This window comes from Anguilla anguilla, chromosome 7, assembly GCF_013347855.1.
Source record: "Anguilla anguilla isolate fAngAng1 chromosome 7, fAngAng1.pri, whole genome shotgun sequence".
NCBI classification, from domain to species: Eukaryota; Metazoa; Chordata; class Actinopteri; order Anguilliformes; family Anguillidae; genus Anguilla; species Anguilla anguilla.
Window position 1 is genome coordinate 53,174,610 of NC_049207.1, and position 19,082 is coordinate 53,193,691.

Here is a 19,082-nt window from a genome sequence, read left to right on the forward strand (position 1 = left end):
CCAGTGACTCACACATCCGCTAGCCAGCTTGTAAATGTCTGTATTGTTGAGGGAATTTTTCTGGAACAGAGGCATTTTTGTCTCATTGTGACAGCACCAATCAGTCTCAGGTGCAAGCCAGTAACCTGCTGGATTTCAGCGGTGACTGGTAAGCAAGCAGGGGCAGTTTTGAAACCCACAATCCTGTGACAAACCTATTCTTTCCCAAAGCTGTGCTGAATTAAATAGGAAAAAAATAGGTTTACCGATCCAGCCTCAATAACATTTAGCAAACCTGTGCTAAAACACCAGCACAAATCTCTGTTAGTCCTGGTAGGGAATGTATGCTTCCAGATTTTTCATTGCAGAGATGTTTGCTCTTTATTTTTTATTTAAGAGCAAAAATTATTCCTGCCAGCCGGCAGTTCAAATGGCTTTTGTTGTGAACAACTTCAAACAGTTGCACCCTCAGTTGAATGTGCCTTTGTGCTGTTGCCGTACTGTTGATTTTCGTTTCTGCTCTCCCACCATCCACTAGCATCCATTAGCAATTATTTTTATTTACATCCTTTCTATTTCTGTGTAAATGTGCAGGAACCATTTGAACAGTATCGGTGATTTATATCAGTCTGCTGATCTACTCGTTCCTCTCCTTCTTACATAAGAGCTTGGCAATAAACAGCAATCTCAGTAAATTAGGTTCGGTACTTAATGCTGTATTCCCAGTTATATTTTTGGATCATTTTAAGCATTAGCAATTCCGTTTAACAGTTTACAAGCATTGTATTTTGTACAGCCAGGTGCAGCTGGACGGCCGGCTGGCTTTTCCCCGGCCCGGCCGGCTGAAAGGCCAGCGCTCCTTCCTTTCCAGGGCTATTGTGTGCATGCAGCCAGACTCCCATTACAGCCAGACTAGGTGTGTTAAGGAGCAACAATGGCAGAGGCAGTGTGAACGGGGGAGGGGGGTGCAGGTGGGGGGGGGGGGGGGGGGGGGCGGGGGGGTGCAGGTGGTGGATGGGGGGGGGGGGTTTGCGGACAGAACGTTCCCTGTGTGGATGTAAGCCTACCCTTGCAGGAGTGCCCCCGCGATCGCTAAACCCGCGAGGGTCCCCGGGGATTGAGGGAGGGTGGGAACTCTCCTCCCCCACCCCTCTCTTTTGGCTGCAGAACAATGCTGCGGGAGAAAACGAGCCCTCTCCTTACTCCGAGAGTCTAGAAGGCGTACCTGCTCGTTTACAATCTCCGCACGTGATCTTTATTTTTCTGTCACCTTTTTTTTTGTGCCGAGACGATGATTTACGAGTGAGAGATGCGTTCCCGTGGCGATCGCGTAAGAGCGCACGAGCAGACGACGTGTCGACAGCAGAACTACAGCGTGATGTAATATAGCGCACGTATCTGTGCACTGCCTCACTGTGTAATAGCGTGTCCGTGAGCTCACTGTGGCCATCAGAGGAGGGTGCCGCTGAGTACTCGCATTATTAATTATAGTAACGGGTGCTCTAATTTGGACCGCGTCCCATTTAGTCGCACGTGTGGCTCTTCTGCCTGATTTGTAGGTCACGCTACTACACTTCATTCAGAGCTGCAGGGGTGAAGTTTCTCAGTGTTCACTCAACGCTAGCAGAGTAGATATGGTCCTACTCTGGGCCAGAGCGGGACCGTGTTGTAGGTACTCTGTAAGAGTTGATTTAACACCGGACATTTTACTCTGTAGCGCAGGAAAGCTGGAAGCACCCAGTTGAGGGCTCTTGACAGGGGAAGCCCTGGTGACCGCAACCCTCCTTCCCTGAATTTAGGGACTGAATCACCCCAGGAGGGATGAAAGAAAAATGGCTGGTCAGAGTTGCCACTGGCACAGGCAGGGTCAGGTTCTGATCCCTCAGGCACCAATGACTACTGCTTCAGCCAGACATACAGCCCCGGAAACCGACTGCAATTATTCGATAAACGGAAGAAATGAACCGTGTGAGGTGTGCACGTACAGAAGACGTATAGGAACCAGTGCCAAGAAAAAAGGGATAGCAAATTAGGCAAGGCAGGTTTATGATTATGGTTCACTGTAAGAATATTGCAGTCCATTATAAGGCATGAATCAGTTTTAGCACTTTTGGTTTAAGTACGATATAAAAAATCCCCTATCCAGCAAATTGCATAACAACACTTCTACCTCACCACGTTGTTTGTCTTCGACATTGGCTGTTAAACCTGCTGGTATATTAAGCTATCAATCACAACATGCCTTTTTATGACACTATAAAAGACGGGCAGAATATTTGTACTGTTCCTTTTTTAAAGTTTTTTTACACTGTGTGAGCTTGAAAGTTCATCTTGCGTTTGTCTGTGTGTGTGTGTGTGTGTGTGTGCGTGTGTGCGTGTAAATGTGCAAGAGAGTCAAGTGCCTCCACATGGTAATACATTATGGATGCTCTCTGTTAAAAGCACTAGTGCCCTCTCTTAATTATGGGCCCAAGGAAAGAAGAAAATCAATGAAAAGGATTTATTGCTTAACCCATAATGCCTCTACAGAATAAAGCATGTAGTGTGTGCAGGCACGCATGGGCACACACACACACACACACACACACCGGAGAGCACAGACACACGCACACACACACACATACACGCACACACACACATCACCCTGCTGTCCGTCTGTAGCTTTTCTTCACGAAGCAAAGGAAAACACCACCCACGTAAGACTTCAACCAACACACCAGCCACAGATTTTTCAATATATTATTTTTATATTTTATTTACCATTATTATTCTTGGTCAGACATTTAGACCTGAAGCTGAAATCTTGCTGAAGGCCTAGACCCCAGTTCCTGGCAGCCTGAGCGGATGATTCATGTTATTTACTGGTTTATTTGTTGGGTGATAATTCAATTTCACGAGGCTACAAGTGATCAGTGGGTGTGCAGAGGTCTGCTGATGAGTGGGGATTGGAACTGGCAAATCCCCTGCATTCTCTCTGGCTTCCTGCTTCTCTCTGCCACCAATCAACGGAGGCGAAACGAAGCGTGCCAACGAGCAGGCCGGGCCGCTGATGCCAGCTGGTGCGCCTGCCAATACAGATTCCATTCACACGTTCATCGCCCCCCAACCCCCCCGCCGAGGGTCCCGCCGGGCGCTGTGGGGGCTTCTAAATCTCTTTTTAAATGCGGATATGTTGGGAAATGCGGGATTTGGCACGCTCGACATTTCTGTTCATTTGCAGCACTTGATGAGTTTTTTTTATTTGTTTTTTTTTTTTTTAATGCTGTTCCTGCTCCAGACTTCCTTTTCCCTCCTCTTAGAGAAATGCGTGTTTCTCTGATGATTAAACGGTAATGGTGAGGTAGGCGTGTCTCTTTTTGGCATGGGGGGTGTGTTTTTTTAAAGCAGTATTAAGGGCTTAGCTGGATAAAGTTTGGAAGTGTTGGTAAATAGCTCAACAAACTGGACTTTCACCATTCACAATATGTATTTGTTGTTGTTGCTGTTGTTGTTGTTTTACTGAGTTGTTTGAACAGCAGAAATGTAATCCCCCCTCCCTTTACCACCAGAGGGCAATATCAAAATACATTACAATAAAAAAACTTAGGGAGAACATGTATTATTGTAGCTCGTTTCACATATATATTGTATTTTTTATTTTTTTTGTTTAAATTCAAGAACCAGAAAAATAGTCAATATAAAGAGAATACTCTTTCAAATAGTCAGGCCTTCATTCTTTATTCTATTATATTAATTCAGGGCTTAATAGCCATGCTAAATAGTCTGTACACTAGATGCTCTTTGGTTTTATGTGCAATTATTTGCCATTATTCAGTAGAGTATGTTTTACTCTCTGGGCCTCTCTTCAAACTTAATTACAAAAATTCAATACAGCTATAAATATTGCAGGCCTAAGGGATGATTACTAGCCAACTGATTTAATGTGAGACATACAGTATGTAAGCACCTTGTTTATCTGTACGAGGCCCGAGCAGTGTTTTCCAGGCATGTGTCACATCGCATTACATCGTTTTACCAATAAAGGTCCCCGGTTTTCTCCTGTCACGTAGCGAGCAGAGTGTGTTCTCTCAGAACTCACTGCTCTAATTAGATTTGTAGATCAGAGGGCGGCGACTCCGAGAACAGTTTCGTCTGGGTAGCAGGCCTCCAGCGAGTCAGCTGTCAGTCTTGATTCTCTGCTTAGCAACGCGGATCGAGCGCTCGGACAAGCACCCTCAGCGTTAAAGATCTCTAGGCAGCACAGCTGACCAGCGCACAGGTCCACAGGACCTCACAACATAGCACTTTTGGGAGGGGTGTGTTGCAGCAAAAGCAAACCCTGTTACACACAGCATGATTTTATAAGAGTTTTTAGACTCATAAAACTGAATCTGATATACTGCACTTGCACAGCTTGTAAAATGCAGATTGGTGTGGTTTGGGGCCAGACTTCAGACACCGCACAGACTTTAGGGGGAAATTGAGGAATGGTGTTAGCAGTTTGCGATTGCTGCTGTTCACCAGTGCTGACGCCCTGCAATGCTCTACAACACAGAGGAAAGCACACTGCTGAAGCTCAAGGGCACGCCGGCTGTTTTCCATCAGGCCACCCCGGTCACTTTATTCCCCACTTAACATGCTTCTGTTGTCATGGCGTCTGCGTATGGATCAAATAAACACTCTTCCCTAACTCACTTCGCTAAGTCGCTCCTGTCTTCAGCCCGTATTTTTGGCTCGCGACATTTTCCACGCCATCGCTCTCGTTTCAACAGCTACCGCCGCCCCACCGTGTTTTTGCAGGAAGACGTAGCCGTAGCTGTGTTAGCGCATTACGTTTTTTTGAACGGTACATTTTTTTTTTTTTATCAGTAGCTGCCGCTGGCAGTCCCAGAGCTCATGGGACTTAGCACAAAATATTCTGAAGGATAAAAAAAATGCTAGTCTGCTAAAAGCTCGTATGGCATGTGCTTGCGATAGCACTTACTGTTGCTCACAAGCACGCTGTGCCAGAGAGGTTTTAGCAATAGGGCACATGAGGTCTGAGGCTGGGGATTTAGGGGATATGTGAAATTTATTCCTTCAATTTCTACTCTTTTAGCCTGCCAATTTTACTGGTGTAACATAATTATTTCGAACACATTTATTATGAGTGTCCAATTACAAGATAAGGAAGGCTTACCTAACACGTTAAACATCTTAATGTTTAGTATCAATGTGTATTACTACCAAAGTGTGTACTATGACAAGTGTAAGATAAATGCTTTAGCAATAACCTGGAAAACAATATTCTCCAGCAATTTATCAACCACGCATCAGCGATTTATCAACAGAGCTTGTCAAAAGATGATGACATCATAATGGAGGAACGGCTCGTGTTTGCCGCCAAATCAACGCCTTTATCGCGCAGAGGCGTAGCGACAGATCGCAGCGACCACCGCGGCTCGGGCTTGGCAACCAATCACAAGTCGATAAACGAGAGCCAGGTTGCCTCGGCGGCCAATGGGACCGGCCCAAACTGCCGGCTGACCCGGCCGATAAGGCTCGGCGTTCTCCGGCGGGATCGCTCCTGCGTTGTTCCGGTGAGATAACGCGGGGGCGGCCGGGCGATAAGAGAGCGCTAAACCGGGACGCAGCCGGGCGGGACGCAGCCGGGCGGGACGCAGCCGGGCGGGACGCAGCCGGGCGGGACGCAGCCGGGCGGGACGCACTCTGCCGACCCCGAGCGGGTCACCCGAGGCCGTGCCCCGGAAGAGCAGACACCACTGATCCGGTGTAGCGTCTGGTTTCTACCACAGCCGGCTACATAGGCTTGAGTGCTGATGAGTTAGTACAGTACAATGTAGTTTTTCTTGATTTAGGAGTGTATAAATCACCGCATAATATATTACATCTTTGAATACTTCATTGAAATACCTTAAAAACGCTTACTTTTTTGACTAATTTCTCAAACGTACCCTGAAAGTACAATAATGTACTATTTGGGTACTAATAAGTACCTTTTACATGCAAAAAAAGCTCAAAATGAATTATGTGTTGCTGGCTAGGGGTACAGTTTTATGTACCTATAGGGTACTGCACCTGAGGATACTGGTTTCTAAAGAGTTAAAATATGTCAAATAGTTATTTGTCCCAGGTCTGTAATGAATGTGAAAAATTGTGTCTAAAATGTTTAAATTTTTTATGTGTGCATTTGATTTATTGTGCATTCTTTAATTGTATTTCAGTCAGGCAGCTCTGTGGGGGCAGTGTTTTAATAGCCAGCAGCACTGTGCTGCCGTAGTTTTGGTGAAAGATGTCGGGAGCGGAAGCGCGTGTGTGATTGAGCGGTGAGGTGAGGCCCCGGCGTTTCCGCGCTACGTGTGAAACGGAGAGCAGAATTAACCGCGGCCAGCGCTCAGACTGTCAGCTCGCCAAACCCGCCAGGGCACCAGAGCCCCCCGCCAGAGTGTAGAGAAGCCGGCTTTGTGCAGTTGCCACTGGCAATGGGTATGAGAAATGGTGTCCCCCTTTCGAAAGAGAGATAGGGACTTTTTTATGCAGGGCTGTGGCTCGGTTTTTGTTTTTAAATGGATGCTTAGGGCTTTATTTCTGTTAAAAAACAACAGACAACAAAAAAAACACAAAAACATACTGCAGATAATCCCATGTGGCGCCAGATTAATTTTGCGTGTTTATTGCACTCCCTTCTTCATGGCTAATGTCTTATTTTTTAGTGAAAAGCCTTTTTTCGCGGGTCTTTAGCCTGTGCGAAGGCATTGTTGTCGTTCTGGCTGAACCCTGAATGGCACTGCCATTGCACACAGCGCATACTGGCTTCTGCACAGAGGAAATTTTGCACTTTCCACCCTCAAGTGCTCAGTCTGAGAGCTCCCGCAGGACTCAGCGTGAGGTGCTCAAGTGTAGAGAATAAGCAGGAAAAAAATAAACCAAGAGACAACAGTCTGGCCTCAAACACACATGCACACACACACACACACACACACACTCTTCTCTTGTAAACTACTTCGCTGTAACTTTACAAGTTACAAGAGGGCTTGAGGGCTAACTCACCCAAAAACAGCCGTTAAAGCAGTAAAGCATGCCTGCCAGTGTAGCTGTATATACTGCAAACTGTTTTCCAGAAAAAAGTTATCTTCTTAATGAGGGCATGCTGGGTAAGATGGAATTTAATGCAAGCTGGATCATAACTCAGTTTTCCGTCATCGGGGAGTGATGGCTATAGAATTTTTACTATGCTGGGGCTTAATTATAAACCGTCGGTGCGTCTGCAAGCCCTTTGTCCGCTGAGCTGCCGTTTTGGCGGGAAAGCTGGGCCGCGCGGACCGTCGCCGGGGACGATCGCCGTCGATACCGACCCAGCGGCGGCGGGCGTTCGTTTCGCTGACCGGCGTGTGGGCGGGACTAATCGCTGTCGGGCGTCCGTCAGTAGAGTAACTGCTGAGGGGAGGAGGTGAGAATCTGCCAAGCTGCCCACTTTCCTTCAGCACACCGCCCCACTCAATACTGCCTGATACTGAGGCCCAATGCAAGTGATGGTTGCTGCAGGAATAAAATGAACTAAAGAGGGTATAATTAACAGAAGGGAATATTAATGGCTCACAGGGAGGGATATCATAATGGATGGAGGCTTGTAACGCTCTACATTTTCACTGAGGGGTCATATATTCTTATGGTTATGTGTATTTAGTTTGCATTCTCAACATGCGGTCGGGATTTGACTTGCTAATGAGAAGATAAAATGGATGCGAGTTCCAGGCACCTTTGCGTTTTATGGCCAGGTTGGCGTGGGTGTCCCCGGCGCCTGTTAAGTCCTGTGGACGCATTCACACACTGCTTCTTCTGTTGCTGCAGCAATCTCTCATCAGCTTTCAGATATGGAAATATGCAGCATCGAAACTCGGCTGTAGTAGGTGCAGATATTTTTACTGTTTTAATCTCCAGAACAGGGAAATGTTGGATTTTATCACTATTTGGGGACCCCCTCCAAAACAAGGCGAGGACCTAGGTGAGAAGGCAAGGCCCTGGGTGAGAAGGCGGGGCCCTGGGTGAGAAGGCAGGGCTCTAGGTGAGAAGGCGGGGCCCTAGGTGAGAAGGCAAGGCCCTGGGTGAGAAGGCAGGGCCCTAGGTGAGAAGGCGGGGCTCTAGGTGAGAAGGCGGGGCCCTAGGTGAGAAGGCAAGGCCCTGGGTGAGAAGGCAGGGCCCTAGGTGAGAAGGCGGGGCTCTAGGTGAGAAAGCGGGGCTCTAGGTGAGAAGGCGGGGCCCTAGGTGAGAAGGCAAGGCCCTGGGTGAGAAGGCAGGGCCCTAGGTGAGAAGGCGGGGCTCTAGGTGAGAAAGCGGGGCTCTAGGTGAGAAGGCGGGGCCCTGGGTGAGAAGGCGGGGCTCTAGGTGAGAAGGCGGGGCCCTGGGTGAGAAGGCGGGGCCCTCGGCATAGTGCCTGATCTGGTTAGTGGGAGGGATGGCTAACAACAGTAGAGCAAGTGCAACAAAGCCAGCTTTTCAGTGTGCTCATTTTATTTGATTCAGAAAATAAATGTTCCATGGCAACAATGTCTATTGATTGCTGTCCAGCCTCTGTGAATGATGTTTTCATAATTCACTAAATTCGCTTTATGTTTATTACATTTTTTTCAGCATTGATTTTTAATTAGCAATGCTGAGGCTGTCTTCTTGTACGTGGCACTAAGTGATGCATTAGTGTAATAGTGCTTGTATGAATGGTACAGAGATGAAGAAGATTGCATGGGACACTGCCCTTTGATTATAGATTTGTTGGAGTTATTGAATTCTGTATTATACATTTTTTGACCGGCATGATGTGATTTTAATTTATTTCTTAAATCACATCATGTCGTTCTCAATGTACAATGCAATGCAAATGTTAGCAAAATAGTAGGCATACAGAATGCCAGTTATGTTTTTTTGTTTGTTTTTTTTCCCCCCACGTTGAACAATGGTTGGCTGAATGGTATGTTCAGTCCTGAAAGAGAAAACATACCATTGTGACAGAGTGAAAGGCACAGGCTTGATTGTGTTTAAAACGAGCGAGTCTATTCTAAATGGGCAGCGATAAGGCGTCTGTATCAGATGTTTGGAATGTTGGGCCCTTTGGAAGTTAAGTGCATGTGAAAGTCAAAGATAAGAAAGTTATTTTTCCGCAGAATTTATCTCCGCCTCTGCCAGTAGTGATAATGGGCGGATAAATGGAGGGGGGGGGTTGGGAAGGGGGGGGGCAGGCATGGAGGCTGATGAATGGGATGCAGATTCCACGGGACACCAGATAATTAAACACGCAGGCGCGGTGACCTCATCTTTCGCCTGTCTCACGGTTCCACCTCACGCCTTCAACGGGACGGTTCACCACGCCGGACGTCCCAGACACCGTGCCAACTTACCAAAATAACCACCGCCGGTGACAGGTTTGTTTTAGGGGATGGTGGTGGGGGGGGGGGGGGGGGGGGGGGGGACGTCCGGCAAGCCTTCCACATTTTCCATCAACACCGACACGCTGCCGTGCCACAGTCTAAGTATATCTGCTGTGTGCCTGTCAGTCATTGGCTGCTGTAAACCAGGAAGTCAGCGGCCCTGTATCCTCGCTAGTTCTGGGGGGTCCCATCCTGTTTAGTCTAATGTGGGCGGTTCTGTAATCAGCGGGACGGATACTGAGGCTAAAAAGGGCCTATTGATACTGTGGTGGCAGTCCGAGTATAAAGACATATAACAGACTTGGGTCCTGGTTTACAAGGAACCTTTAGCATGCGCAAAACTAATAACGCAACCCATGATTGGTGCAAAACAAATACTATGACCAATCATCAGTCACGTTATTGGTTTTGTCTGTGCCAAAAGGCTCTGCACGTGCAAATGGTCCTAGTAAATTAAGCCCATGTCCAACTCTGAATTTTGACAGTGCTTTCACTTTTAGGGGTGATAAGGAGCTTGGCACTTTAAGAACTTTTGCCTTCAACTGGTAGATATCATGTGACTGACACTCAAGGTGCTCTTCTGTGCTGTTACCGAATGGTCAGCAAACAATTAAAATGTAAAAAAAATATGCTTTCTAAAGACAACTCAATGAGAGCTGGACTGACCTTTCCATCTGCTGGTCAGAAAATTGTCTATTGATGCAAAACGTTATACAAGCAGAGCTTGGAAATGTCAAAGTTTGACAAATCTATTGTCTGGGATCATTAGCTTCTTAGCTGACACAACACAGACATATGGCATTCGCAGTAAATACTCCCAGACAGGTACGAGAGCGTCTGGAAGCATCCGATCCCTACAGAACCAGACTATAGAGCGCTGTACCTCTCGTTGAAATCTGAAAGGTCAAGGAAACAGTTTTCTCATAAATAAAAAGCAAGACCTCAAAGACTATGGCAAAATCAAGTTTGGAAACTAAATTCAAGAATACAAGTTGGCAGTGCAGTTACTGCTGCCTTTACAGATCTCAGTAATTACAATAGAGATCTGTGACAATGCTGAGATAGCAGGTCTGAAATATACTGAGAGAAATAAGAATTTGCATAAAAAGATGCATTAATATGTACATTCTTGAAAAATTACACAAATATATAAAAATTACTGCATGATAATGGATGCTGTAATCATAAAAAGATCTCTATTTTTCATAAAATAAAGACTGAAATTATTAGTTTTCCCTCTCCTCAAATGGCCGTCTAAATTTAAAAACATAACAGGTCAGTCCAAAAGGCCAATCCCCTTGACACAATACAGCACTGTGATTTTCCCAGCAGCCAGTGCTGGACTGGAAATTGACGATTACGTCATGGCTGCCTCCGTTATTTATTAAGATCTCAGGGTGACTCTTTTTTTATCGAGGGCAATCAATCAAGAGTAATTCACAATACATATTCACCTGGACAATTTAACAGCTCTGTTTGGCAAAAAATAAGTAAGTCAATAAATAAAAAAGATACAGATGCTTTAACAAATCTATTATGCAAGGTCACCCTTGTAAGCATATATTGAAAAGAGAAGTTAAATGGTCATCAGTGTTGTTGTTTTTTTTTTTCTTTAGTAAAATGTGATATTGAACTGAAATTGCACTTGTTGTAAGTCGCTCTGGATAAGAGCGTCTGCTAAGAACCTATAATGTAATGTAATGTAATGAAATAAAGACCTAATAAAAGTACAGTGTCAGCAATTGGCAGACCCGTCTTTAAACCGCCGTTTTCCCTAAAAGATAAACATTTCACTAGCAGATGTGAGTTCAAACAAATCTGCAGTCTTATATTTCAGTGGCATATCAGTGCTGTTGCGTATTATGCGTATGTCTTAAGCCTGGTGTAATATCGGAGACATAGGCTACCTGTCATTGAAAGCTATAATGGAAAGGTCCCATGCATTTTGTAGGACATCGAACCACTTTAAATGTTACGGTATAAGCCTGGTGCAAGCTACACAAACATATTTAAGCAGGCTGACTCAGATAAAAGCATTTTTATTTGTAAGCCACAGCTCATATAACCTTATAATTGTATACTCGAGACTAATGTCTGTAAATAAACAACTGTGAAACCTTTTGAATATTATACATTGCTATTCGTTAAAAAAAAATTGTGGAGTACAGACTGGCACTTGCCTGATCTGTATTCAAGGGGGAAAAAAACATTTTAACCAAATACTTCACATATATTATATGTAGCCTATATATGTTGTGTTCACTGCGATCTGCACAGGCACATATGATCGCCATGCTTCATGCACAAATTGAAGTGTTGGTGGTTTCCATGACTACAGAAACAGCGCTAAACCAATAGCCAGTCCACAACAGTGCTGAAACAACCAGCCATTTTGCCAATGGAAGCGCATAACGGATTTATATTGGAATAAACAGCAATTCAATAGGAACATGAGACACATTATGATGTTACGATGATATTTGACAATAAATAAATATTCCTCGCTCGCTAATGCATTGTCCCGTCTGCCACCACTGCACGGACCACGCGCCGCATATAAAATGCAGAAAATTGTGATTGTGTTTCACCTCTGCCAAGGGCCATTTACATTGCGCTTTATCTCGCACGGGGACTGGTTTACTGCAATGCCATTTCAGTCGCTTTCGAACTCATTGCGAGCGTAAATGAACCAAAAAGAAGGGTGTCGCCGCGTCCAGACATTAGTTATGTGTACTGCAGCTTTATTTGGACTGACTCCACAAAACAAGCAGGTGTGTGGTTTCACTCGGGCAGCCGCCGTAGTGTGCGCTGCGTCTCTGTCTCAGATCTGTGTGGTGGACTTAAATTTGAGCGCTCAAGCTCTCGCCGTCTCCCGTGGACAGATAACGTTAGCTACGAAGCAATCCGATTTCTTTGGATGACTTTTTCCGACCACGGAGCTAGGTAAGCAATCTTGTTACTGAAACCTAACAACAAGCACCCGCGCGTGTTCCTGTCGCTGGACGAATGATACTGTTAATAGTGTATGCAACGGGGTTAATGATGGTATATTACCCAGACGACGTGAAATATGTAGATAATTATCAACACATAAGTCCATCACTATTCATCCTGTTGTCGTCTTTTCTAATAGCATGCATCCCTGATTATTTACGGTAGCCTGAACGTATAACGTTTTTTGTTTAAAAACATGGAATCGGCATATAGTGTTTGAAATGAAAGTGGCCGTCTATCCGACGAGCTTGTAGAATGTTGAAGGCAGCGGAGAGTTCTGCCAGTACATCTACTGCTTTTGCCTGCTGTTACATTTAAATCTTGTCGATGCATTTATCACGAACTGTAACGACATTCTTTTTGGAACACGGTATGCCATATTAGTTACATTGTAGTGGAATAGAGTTGCACGTCCGGCTCACGAAATATGTTGACTTTGCTGTTCACTGAGAGTAACTGAAATGCGCTGCTCGGTGGTCTAAAGGCTTTTCAAATATGTAATACCGTGCCAAATGGTCATTTACGAAACACTGTAAAATCATATCCACAATGAATTTCATTATAGTTCTTGTGATTTACTCTTAACTATCGAGTTATGCAAAATAGATTACATGCAGTAATTTGTTCCCAGATGACCTTTCAAAACAACATATGAAGTGAATGCTCTTGAAAGGTACTAAAATTCCGCCAGTTTAGTTCACATCGAAGTGAAGTTATTGATCCCTGTGTGTCAGAACCAAGTCGTTGATAATTAAGTAGCCTATGATGTCAGGTCAAGGTGCTGTTGTAATTACTGCTTGTATTCATGCATTCATTAGTCGTCAGAATTATAGAACATATCGATTTTTTGTTTTAGAAAAAGGGAGAAGGACACATATTACGAGATCAAGTGAATTTTACAAATAGGCCTACAGTATATCTTGCAGTTACTTTAGTTTTTATACGCTGTGTCTGTGTCTGTCTTTTTTCCCTTTTAATTAACAATTAATATATTAGAGTTCTTCCCACTGTTGTCAAATTACATGGAACATAATTTTACACAAGGTTAATTATTGTGCATTATTTAATTAATAAATCTTTCCTTTTATCTTATACCCATTTATGCTGCTATTCCCGACTTTACTCAAGTTGTATACTATGTAGGTAGCTAGTACACAGTGGAATGGCTATGCTTTTGTGGCGACGCCAATGCATAGTAATTAATTTTCATATTGTGCCTATTGCCATTTTAAATGTATCCAAACTTCCCTTGCATTATACATAGATTTTCTTCTTGTAGAGATTATCTTGTTGCTTCTGATCATAAAAAAGGAAATATGTGGAATAAATAAACTGAGGAATATTACATAACAGAATAAAACGTGTGGTCTGTGGTCTTATCAAACTGTGCAGTACATCAGTGTTTATTTGGCTGGTTGTAGTTGTAGGTGTCGTAGATTAAAACCTTCTTCTTGTTCTCTGCTCTGGCTATCTGTTCATCACTGCAGAAGGGTCAGCCCGTAGTTTCAGTCATTTACCACAGTACTTGATGGGTCATCATAACTAACTCAAGTCGGCTCGTTAGATAATTTAATTAAGGTCGTGCTCTTTGGGTGCATTTCTGTTCAAGGGTACATGTAGGGAAAACACAATGATCCATACTGACATGTGCCCTTGTGTTTTTCACCCAACATTCCCTGATAGCTTTTATGGAAACCGTTGAGGTACAGTAGACTTAAAGCCAGAGCCATTTGAACTGATATTGGTTATGAGTTTATGGCAGATCTCTCCTTTTAGTGCTTTTAGGATGGTAGTACAGGCCAGTAACGATGATAGTATATCCTCTGTTGAATGTTTTTTCTTGGATTGAATCATCTTTTTTTCGTGATTGTTTTAGGGTTGATGGCGTATGCTCAGGATTGTGTCATATTCAACCATCATGCCAAAAAAAATTTTTTTTTAAATTTGCAGTTTAAAACCTCATTTGATTTGCGGTATTAAACGGCAATGCAATCATTCAGGAATGCCTCATAAAAAGGGTCTAGACCAAAAAGTTCAACAGTGAAGTCTAGCTTGGGGGGATAAGAAAATATTAACATAAGAAAGCATGTACAAAGTAAGCATGATTTTATAAATAGAAATGCAGGGGGAAAAAATCATGATTCTGGTTATGACTTTTTGCCACGACACTTGGCTATCAGACAAGAGTTGATTTTGAAATGATACCATTGCCTGAAGTATTGTTCCTCTAAAATTACGTGTAACAGTTATTTTATACCTTCTTCAAAGCTAATTCTACAAAGGATTGATGTCTGGAATGTCACAGACTAGGCGGAATGTAGGCCTATCTGTTAAATCATCCTGGGCTCATCAGCTGTGTCTTTGTATTTTATACCGTGTTACCTAACCTTTTTTTTTTTTTAAAGACCGTGTGAAATTAAGTAGACGTGTGACATCCCTGTGGATTTTACGTGTCATACTTTTACTTCCTGTTAGCGTCGTCATGCGCGCGCGCGCTCATTCACAGGCATTCCACAGCACGTCTCCCATTCAGGGTTAGCGGTCTGAAATCGACACCGCGTAACACGATCGCTGGCGAAACCGAATACCCGGGGGCGGTTTGATCCCTCTTATTGAAAGGTCCCATGCAGGACCAAACCTGGCCTAATGAAAAATACATAAACGAGAATAAAAAATGCATATATATGCATATATATGGGTATATATAATGCATAAAACAAATACATAATTAATGTATTATTGATTGCAGCAAATAAAAATAATTACTTGGGCTGGGAGCATTGTTTGACTATATTTTCAAGTTTATTTCTATTATAATATTTTTTTTTTTTTTAAGGGAAAGCACTACTCAGTTGTTAGGAGCTAATATGGTAAACATACTGCATGCAAAATTACTGATGCATTTAACATGGATACCACGGCACTTACTGCATTGCTTACAGCTATGTGGTCGTAGGAGATTGAATATGCTCGTACGATATTGAGTAGTAGATCAATTAGATTGTTGGGTCATGGCTCTGGCCTATCGTATTAATCATCATCTGTTCACATAAAACAATCTTGGAGTATGACACCTGTGTCACAACTTACCGAAATTTAGATGTCATATTTTAAGTGGCAGTGGGAAAAAGCATTTTTATGTTCTTTCAGTGGAAAAGTAAGAACAGAACAAGTTGTTGATGTAAGATGTTGACGTAACCTGAGCTGTGCATTTTCAATGCAAGTGATTTTAATAAAAGATCGTTCATTTTTTTAATGACCTAAAAATTCCTTTTAGCACTGCGTAGGGCTGAGACTATGGCGGTTTAAGAAAGTATAAATATAGTTCCACAATTTGAAATAAATTAGAAGCACAGTCAAATCAGAAAGTCAAAGAAAGTTCTAAAATTGCCACTCATTGAATTTACTGAAACATTTCAGAAACGTCCAGAGATTCTGCAAAAAAAAATTTTTTTTTAAAAAAACATAAATTTAGTACAAATCTGCAAGAAATGTTTTTCATACAAAAAGTAAGTAGGGGAACAATAATTAGGACTGTTTCCTGAGAACCTACCCTCAGCAGGGCACCAACTAACAATGGAGAGGGGAAATGATCTCAGAAATCTAAATGCCTTGAGGTCACTTGGCCTTTTGAAAAAGAGGTCACACAAACCTATTCCCTTTTCAAAAGTAGCAGTGATTTTAGGTGTGATAGGCGCAGTATCAGATTGAAACATAGTTTTTTTTTTTTTGTTTTTTTTGCAAAGTCTGTGGCAGAAGTGAAACCAATGTGAAAAGAAAAGTTATGGCAATTTCTAATCTGAAATTAATTGAAATCTAATTGCTAACCTTTGAGTGTGCTTTAAGTGTAACCTGGGGATGGCAGTAATGCAGCCTTCAGACAATGCTTAACCCTTTAATGTGTGAGGTCACAAACATGTGATTAGAATGTTCTTAACTGAACATTCTAATGCTGATGTAACAGTCACTACTGGCAGCTGAAAGCCACTGAGTTGTAGAACACTCATTTAGAATTTTGAAAAACATTCCAAATAGCCTGCACTTCAAAGGGTTCAGGCTTTCTGAGGGGCTCCATAGAGATAGGAAAGCTTTAATGACAGCGCTCTGTGATCAGTTCTCTGGCCATCATCACCACGGGAGCGTCATCGCAGCAGCGCTCCGAGCTGTGGCTCAGTCAGCAGACTGCGAGGTCCCTGCATGCAAAAAAACTGTCTCAACAACAAGCGGCAGCCTACATTTTAATTTGGGACGTTACGAAGACAGGGTCTCCTTGTTTGATGAAAGAAGTATCGCCTTGCGCTAAAGAAAGCAGTCTTTTGCACTGAGCCACACCAGTGAGGTAGGTGCAAATCCCTGTTTACATCTTTTTAAGCGAACGCTTAGAAAGCATTTGGATTGCAGCACTGAGCGCAGGCAAACCAGGCTTGTTTTTAGCTGAGGGGTGGGCTCGCTCTGGCTGAAATAGTCCCTGGGTTCCAGATGATAAACAGCCATTTAATTTAGATAATTCCTGGATTTCTTTGGCCTAGGTCTGCGTGTTCTGTGGAAATGCTTCATTTCAGTTGAAATGTTTCGAAATCTGGACTGAAATCTGGCAGAGCGAAGGCCATTCGTTATTCCTGGCAGTATAAAATGATATTCCTCTCAAACCAAAAATAATGGCATCAATTTATTGCCGTTATATGAAGGAAATCATAGTTTGCCTTGCCTGAAAATGTGCTTCATGCCACGTTACACTCTAGTCATTCTTCCACAGGCTAGATCTTTAATGCAAATGAAAGATGTAGCTGTGTGTCACCCACATGTTGGTGGATATGTTCAGGTATGCGGACAGAGATGCAGGGCAGCGTTCTCCCATCAATCCCCACTCAGAACCACTTTGCCTAAAAGGCTTTGATCTCCCCAAAAATAGCACCTCGCTTCGCTTCCAGTTCCTTGTTAGGCCGTTTGCAAGTAATACAGAAATCATCGCATTTCAAGGAAAAAACTGGTTTGATTGTCTGGTCTGTCTTTGGGTTAAGTTGTGCGTAACTCTGATACTAGATGCAATGTGAGACCTTTGATCAGTTGCATTTTATTTTTTTTGTTTGTTTGTTTTTTTTTTCATAGTCAAGAAGAGTCGGTGTTGGATTCTATTCCAGCTAAATTACTGCTGAGGTATACACACAGTGCCAGTAAGGTGATGTCATCGAGGATTATTCCTCTCTCCGAGAGGCCAAACCAGGAAGTAATGTGGTCACTCAATAGGAGGACGTGCCCCCGTTCTAAAAATAAGGCCGCGTAGTACCTTTAAAAGGTGCAAGTATGCGAGCAAAGGCTGTGCACCTTATTAGGTTGAGGGTGTCATTTATCGGAGTCATTTAGATCGGTGGTAACCAGCCCTGTTCCTGGAGATCTACCGTCCTGTAGGTTTTAGCTCCAACCCTAACAAAGCGCACACCTCATTCAGCAGCTAAAGCAGGGCTGCCCGACCCTGTACCTGGAGATCGACCGTCCTGTAAGTTCTCACTCTAACCCTAACAGAGAACACAGCTCATTCAACAGCCAGAGATCCTGTTGAGCTGCTAATTGTTAGAGTCAGGTGTGCCAAATTAGGGTTGGAATGAAAATCTACAGGTTGGTAGATCTCCAGGAAGAGGGTTGGCTACCACTGGTATAGATAGTGGAATCAGCCAAGGGATGCAACCCACACACCCACTGTTGAAATGGTTGAGTCGGATCAACATAGCATGCAGGAGGCATTACTGATCTCCTGGTCTTGCCTAGTGCGTATTTAGTGGGAATTTCCCATGGTCATCGTTTGTCCATGTCAACAGTTGGCATGACATCCACAGCATGGCCATGGTTTAACTAGGTATCGGTCTGGACTATTTGAGGAATGGCTGTTAGGCCCTGAAACCTGTGATTTGCTTCCTCCTTCTGTCAACCGTGCTGACGTGCAGAAGGACGCATTGTCTCTGTGCACCTCAGGATGCACCTCAGGCCGCACGGCGTGCAAGCGACGCTCAGAATTCGATAACTCATCTGTCCGCCGTGAGGGAGCGCTCCGGTCCGGGCAGAGAAAGTGAACTCTGCGGTCACCGAGCTACTCACCACGGCGACATCAGAATGATTAAGACCTGTTTGTTCTCTGCTGATCCCGTTCAGAGTTATGATTCAGGGAAACTGAATTATCCGGCTGTGACTGTGAATGAAGAAAATTTATTTGGCTTATAAGTTCAATTGATACAGTATGTCCGTGGCACACAAAAATGTGTACAGTTGCGCTTGCTGCTGTTGGCCAGACCATGAAAAAATAATAAAATAAATACATTGCTGCACATGACCAACTGACTGCTGAAAGTGAGACTTGAAGATTAGTGCTGCTCTCTCTCTCTGTCCCTCTCTCTCTCTCTGTCCCTCTCTCGCTCTCACTCTCACGCTCACTGTCTCTCTCACTCTCTCTCTCTCTCTCTCTCTCTCTGTCCCTCTCTCTCTCTCTCTCGCTCTCACAGGTGAACAGAAGCTCTCGTTCCCCGTGTTTGCTTTTCAGGTTTACCCTTTCGCTCCGGGCCACACATTACCGAATGCCGATTGCCCAAAGTTGAGCGGTCAGTTCCATTTGTCATCGTTCACTGGCCACATGAGGTCAGGGTAGCGTTTCCCCCCCCCCTTCCCAAAGCCTGACTGTGGGGCAGGCCCCACTGAGGGATGAGCGCTGTCAACAGC

The 19,082-nt window shown here is 43.9% G+C and overlaps 1 protein-coding gene across 1 annotated transcript in view; it reads left to right on the forward strand.

The window, feature by feature from the left end:
• The first annotated feature begins 11,753 nt into the window (after positions 1-11,753).
• sorbs2b (sorbin and SH3 domain containing 2b) overlaps positions 11,754-19,082 on the forward strand; it is a 54,267-nt gene continuing 46,938 nt past the window's right edge. Inside the window, exon 1 of the mRNA XM_035427108.1 lies at positions 11,754-12,323. Coding sequence (XP_035282999.1) covers positions 12,298-12,323 — 26 coding nt within the window. The 5' untranslated portion in view covers positions 11,754-12,297. The remainder of the gene's footprint in view (positions 12,324-19,082) is intronic.